We start from the raw sequence: 5,983 nt of genomic DNA, 5'->3' as shown, positions 1-5,983 counted from the left end.
TACATTTCTGTATTAAAAGTTGGAATGTCAAAGAGGAAATATTGTAGTATTTACAGGTTTCAGCATTAGGTATGTCTTTTTTAAATTAATAATATTGTATTAATATATAACACCTAATATATGCATAATCTCGATAAAGTATAAATGTACAAGAAACATAATATGTTGGTCATATGTTAAGTAGGTCACATTTTTTAACATTAATTACCATTATTGAAACAAAAGATGAAATAACAAGATAACATATTAGCACAAGGTACTTTATATAAATGTGTTCTGACATAGATCAACAGATAAATCAGTATTGTCAGTGTTGAAAACATATTCATAGTGTAGGCTAAAATGGCCTACAGGAGCTTTTTGCAAATTATGTTCTCTAGCATTGATTTGGACAAACCTGTTATTTTAAATACATGTTACAGTAAATATTTTAAAATGTCTTTGAATGTATTTATGTACAGTAATTTCTGTTGTCCTGTTTGCGTGTGTGTGTGTGTTTATTGCACCTGTGAGAGAAGGGCCCTGCAGTCTCCAAGTCTGTCCAGCTCCTCTACTACATCAATCAACCTCTCAACATTCTCTGAGGGAAGCACCACCCCTGCGTTGTTTCTGAACTTCTTCCTCAGGCTCTCATTGGTCAGTGGGTTACGCCAGTGACCATAGAAGGTGTCACAGCGTCCCTTCAGGATGTCTCCTCCAATGAGTGTCACCTGGACTTCCCCATACATGCGGTTAAAATTAGCTGGATTGTCTTGGGGATGCTCTACACGAACACAGTTTAGCAGAGCGAGCAGGTCAGGGCGCCTCAGAGCAGCGGGAGTGAAGGACTGCACAGTCAACTCACCATCCAGGAGAGCGCTGCAAGCATTGAACTGGAAGGAGTGGCGTGCCTCGTGCTCAGAATCAGGGAAAGGCCTGTTGATGTACTTTGATTTAGGGACTCTGAGCAGGATGTCTTGGACTTGAGCTGGGGAGACGGTGCCAGGGCCAAACCCTACAAGAAGCTTATGGACCGAGGCTGCAGCATCTGCCACCCAGTGCATCCCCAGATGGGCAGGGAAGCGTTTGAAGCCCATGTCCTGCTCCTCTAGCAGGAACATATGGCCGTTATCATTGGGTGATTCTAAAGGCTGTGGCACATAGTCTTCATAAAAAGCACTGAAGCCAGCCACACCAGCGACAGCATCCAGGACTAAAGGGCTTGCCTCGAGGCCCCGGGAGGCCAGCAGAGCAGCTTCTAACCCCAAACGAGAGGCGTTACCGATGTGGAGGGGTTTCGACTGAGTGGCAGCATTAGCCATTGGGGCTCCAGATAGAGAAGCAGCTATAGCCAAGGCATGACTACACTGGATGTGATCCAAAGACAAGAGGCGAGAGCAAGCAGCTGCGCTTCCCATGGTCCCCACCACACTGGGAGGGTGAAATCTGGTAGTGAGAAATACAGAAAAAAGAGTTTGTTTGTTTTTTTTACACTTGATTCTATAAATTTGTATGAATATATTGTTGTTAATTGTTTCTTTAAGGACCTCAAACAAACATTAATTACTTGCACACACACAAACACATGCACAAATGCACAGCGCGCCCACACAGACTGCAGGGCCCTTCTCTCACAGGTGCAATAAAAAAAAAAAACATACACACACACAAATTAGATTGGCCTGGCCAATTTTCAGTTATAGAACAATCTCTCACAAACAGACACAGCAATACGCTAGTACAGACACATACATGCAAAAGTTGTTACACATACATACATATATATATATATATATATATATATATGTGTGTGTGTATATTACACTACTGGTTTCATTACCTATTTTAATCTGTTGTTAATTTCATTCACTGTATTTTGATTGTAATTGTGCTTTGGCAATGCATGTCAAATGCCCTGCCAACAAAGCCTATTAAACTGAATTAAAACTAAGAGTTTGGTGAGGTTCAAGTTGAAGTCCAAGAAATCTCCTTCAAGGGGCAAATTCTTGTGCAGCCAGTAGAAGTGCATTAGTGCATACAGTATATGAAATAAAAACAATACATGACACTGAATCATTTAAAAAAACAATGACGGCAGGAACAAATTAGTTCTAGTCCTGCATTTTGGCCAGATGGAGTTTGGACCATTTACTCTTGTGACTAAAGGAGTATTGTCCATCAATGTGGTTAGAGCTCCAGTATATAATGGTCCCTCTTTGTACAAACAGCTACTATTTCACAAGATGCCCCACATGCCGCTAAATTCAGGGGCGTTAAAAGGAAATAGGTTTTTAGTCATTTCAGTGTTTGATGAACTAGCAAATCATGTGGTGGGTCATTGGACTTGGTGTAAACACGTGCCAAACAGAGTCCCATGTGATATTTTCCTCCACATGGCTAATTGTACTATCATTACCCACAGAGCCTCTGCTGTCCTTGAGATGAACGTAACATGCCTTTCACAGCTCAATGACACCACTAAGAGGCTGCACATTACACTGCACCAGCCGCTGTATAAACCCCACCGCAATGATTAGCAGAGTCAAACATAGATCTCTTTAGCCTCATGTGGATACAAACAAAAATTCCTTAACACGCGGACTTTATATCTATTCAATCATCACTGTTATATCAACGTAAAGTACAAAACCTGCTGTAATGTTGCTAGTGAACTATACATTACAGTCTTTATGTCCAATTTGATTCTGAGTTGCTCACCTTTTGGGGATGTTGTGGGCCTCATTAGAGAACCTCATCAATCTGCCCTGGATCTCAATGCCAACATTAAAGGCCAGCAGGAAGTCCAGGCCACTAGGTTTGCTGTTAGCAGGCATCATGTCACTGAGTGCTAACACAGCGGGAAGGACTGCTCCTGAGGGATGAGTGGCAGGGTGCCATGTATCATCAAAATCCATGGAGTGAGTCTGCAGTAAAAAAAACGTAAAAATGAAATAACCAAATGATTATGGATAATATTACTGTGCTTTGTGAAATAATACAGTAACAAGCAATAAACATTGTGTTTAAATGATGCAATTATTCTTGTTCCAGTTTCTCACTGCAGCAAATGTATTTTAATTGGAAAATTCATTTAACTTAACCAGCCATAACAGGCAGGTAAATTATTGCAGAAATGACATCCGGATTACTCCTTTTTGAATGGAGGCCAAGCAATGTTTGCAGACATAATATTGGAAATTTCTGCACAAGGGTAATGTGGGGTCAATTCAGTAATTTTCATCAAGCCGTCCCATGGTTGGCGGCACAGAAAGTGCCATAGTTGAGTATAAAATAGCTCTACTTTGGTTGTGGTAATGGGTTTAGTGCATCTGAGGTGCACAGGGACACTAGTGACCCATCTGTTCCAACTATTTATACTCACAGCCACTCCATTGACAAAAGCTGCCAGTGTTGGGGATAGCCTGGTGCCCCTGCGTCCGTACACAGAGCTGATGTCATCAGGAGCATACATGTGCTGAAGGGAAAGAGACAGACAGGTAAACAGAGGGAGTTTTCACAAGGATATTTTAATACAAAAGTTTACAGATTGTCTCATCACATATAAAGTGAACTTTAAAAAGCTATGGAATATCACAGAGCTGAATAAGTTTCTTTGTAAGTCATATGTCAATAAACACAGAAATCTGGAGAAAAAGGTCACCAGGCAAAAAAAACCCTGTCTGTTCCCAAGTCATATGATGAAATTTGGAATAATAATAACCTGGGATTTTTTTAAACTCATCTCATCTTTCCACACACAGCCTTTGCACTGACTTACAATTACTGTTTGTAAAAGGTCAAGCAGTAGCTTTCATCTGTCGTATTGCCTCATATAAGATTAGACCTTAAAGTTATTTTTAGCCCCTCTGCCTCACCTGGCAGTGCTGCAAGGCCAGCTCAAACACATCTGTTGTGCTGCCTATCAGACCAACTCCAATGCTGTCCAGCACCATTCTTTTGCTGCGGTGGAGCACCACGGAGGACAAGTGCTGGGGCTTTACTTCACTAATGAACCTTCCAAAGCTGGCTGTGACTGTGTCCTCAGGCGCCGGGTGCTTTAAGACTGCAGGTGGATAGAAGAAGGGACAATGTGAGTTGAAACAAGGAGAGAAGAGATAAGTTAAGGTGGAATATTTAGGGTTTTTTTGTCAAAAAGTAAGAACAGGGGAACCAGAAAGAAAGGTCCTCTTATGTTTGGACTAGAGGTTTACCTTCCATTGCAGACTTATGCAGACCTCTGACAGCCCACACTGGTCTCATGGTTTTCTGCAGGACAAAAAGTGTAGGATATCTTTACAGGCACCTGTAAATGTCTAAGTGTGACATTTACTGAAGTACTGTAAAAAATGTTTTTGTTTTCTTAACATCAGTGATTTTCTGCCTTTTCTTTGTCTGACTCAGATCTTATTATATCAGCCTCTTTGTGGACATCACTATAATGAATATTCCTCACTCTGCATGCCTCTTTTCAAAGAGCTATTGTGCTGTGTAACAGGTGTGGTACAGTATGTGTAATCTGCACAACACTTAAGAAGAGTTTGGTTACATTTTCCATGTACTCACAGAAAACACCTACACAGTGCAAGCTATAATGACTTGAGAATTTTGTATTAAATACTAGACAGTGATGGAGGAAGTATGCAGTTACTTTAATTAAATAAACTTCCTAATACAACACTGTGGAAGCACTCTAAGTCCTAAACTGAGAGTGTTACTTCAGTAAAAGTAAGTACATATTATCAAGAACATATACTTAAAGTATTAAGAAATAAAAGTTTTCAATGCAGAAAAAAAACATTCCAACACTCAAAATTATATATATATATAAAGGTAATTAATCTTCTTCGTCAGTTGTTTGATTTATTTATAATAATTGTTTATGCAAAATAATTTGTAAAGTTACTAAAACAATCAGACAAAAGTTGAAGAATTAAAACATTTCCCATTGAAAATGTAATGGTGTAAAACTATGACAAAGAGAAAATATTCAAGAAAAGAACAAGCATCTCACATTTGTAGTACAGCATAAGTCACATTTCACCACTAGATGAAATTAAACAGTTTTAACCATACTCACTTAAGAATGAACAAGATTCATGATTATATAGATTCCCAATAATTTAACAAAAAAAGGTCTGTGAAATATCTTAAAATATTTACCTTTAATGTAGAGATCATGGCTTCAGTCAGTTGTTTCGCTTCTTTCTTTCTCTTGATGCAGTAAGTTTGCAGTCAAAAGGCTGTTGGGAGGATGTTGATGCTTTTCAGATTGAGAGGGTACCTGCCTTATATAGTCCAGGACTCACAATAGGTAATAGTACTAACTTGGAAAGAACAGGGAAGGGCAGGTATATCCATAATCAAACTTATCAGATTTGAGGGGCTTTCCACAGTAGTGGTTATCGTCATCATCACAATCATTGTAACCAGCATCCTCTTACACAGAAGAGGAGGAGGAGGAAGAAATGGTACATTACTGCTGGTCAGTAGAAGTGATGCAATTTCTCAGGTAGCAGAGCATAGGGTTGCGTGGGGGAATTTTCATGAACTCCTCCTACACACAGGGAGGCTTTATTTATGACAAACCTGCATCCCTGCTTTAGAACAATTCAACGCTTCATCTGTCTGAGTGTCTTTCAGGTAAGACTTTTTCATATGCTCTAATTCTGTTTTGCACACAGACTTTGTTATATGAAACCTTTTAAACTGCTGCATAATAAAAAGATGTTGATAACATGCTTTTCACTGTTGGTTTGAGGATGCTGTATGGCAGATTGAAAAAAAATCATGAAGTTATTTATGAGCTTAATACCAAAGTTACAAGTATGTAAATATATAATTGACACAATGAAACCAGTAGCAGTGTTTTGGATAAATATAAGTAGATATCAGTCTGTTAGTAATGGATAAAATGCTGACTTATGCTGGCACCCTCTGCTTTAAAGTCATTCGAGCAGGAAAGTTGATGCAGCTACTCTTAGGTATGCACATTTATGACAGGGCA

The 5,983-nt window shown here is 39.3% G+C and overlaps 1 protein-coding gene across 1 annotated transcript; it reads right to left on the bottom strand.

Moving 5' to 3' along the window:
• Window positions 1–483: 483 nt before the first annotated feature.
• On the bottom strand, window positions 484–5,454 carry irg1l (immunoresponsive gene 1, like). Its single transcript, XM_042493899.1, has 6 exons — window positions 5,140–5,454; window positions 4,191–4,245; window positions 3,855–4,042; window positions 3,362–3,454; window positions 2,698–2,903; window positions 484–1,425 (listed from the first exon to the last, which is right to left on the bottom strand). The coding sequence occupies exons 1-6, from the start codon at window positions 5,155–5,157 to the stop codon at window positions 498–500; spliced, it is 1,488 nt and encodes a 495-aa protein (XP_042349833.1). The 5' UTR covers window positions 5,158–5,454; the 3' UTR covers window positions 484–497.
• Window positions 5,455–5,983: the final 529 nt, after the last annotated feature.

This window comes from Plectropomus leopardus, chromosome 9, assembly GCF_008729295.1.
Source record: "Plectropomus leopardus isolate mb chromosome 9, YSFRI_Pleo_2.0, whole genome shotgun sequence".
NCBI lineage: Eukaryota > Metazoa > Chordata > Actinopteri > Perciformes > Serranidae > Plectropomus > Plectropomus leopardus.
This window is presented reverse-complemented; position numbering and strand designations above follow the sequence as displayed.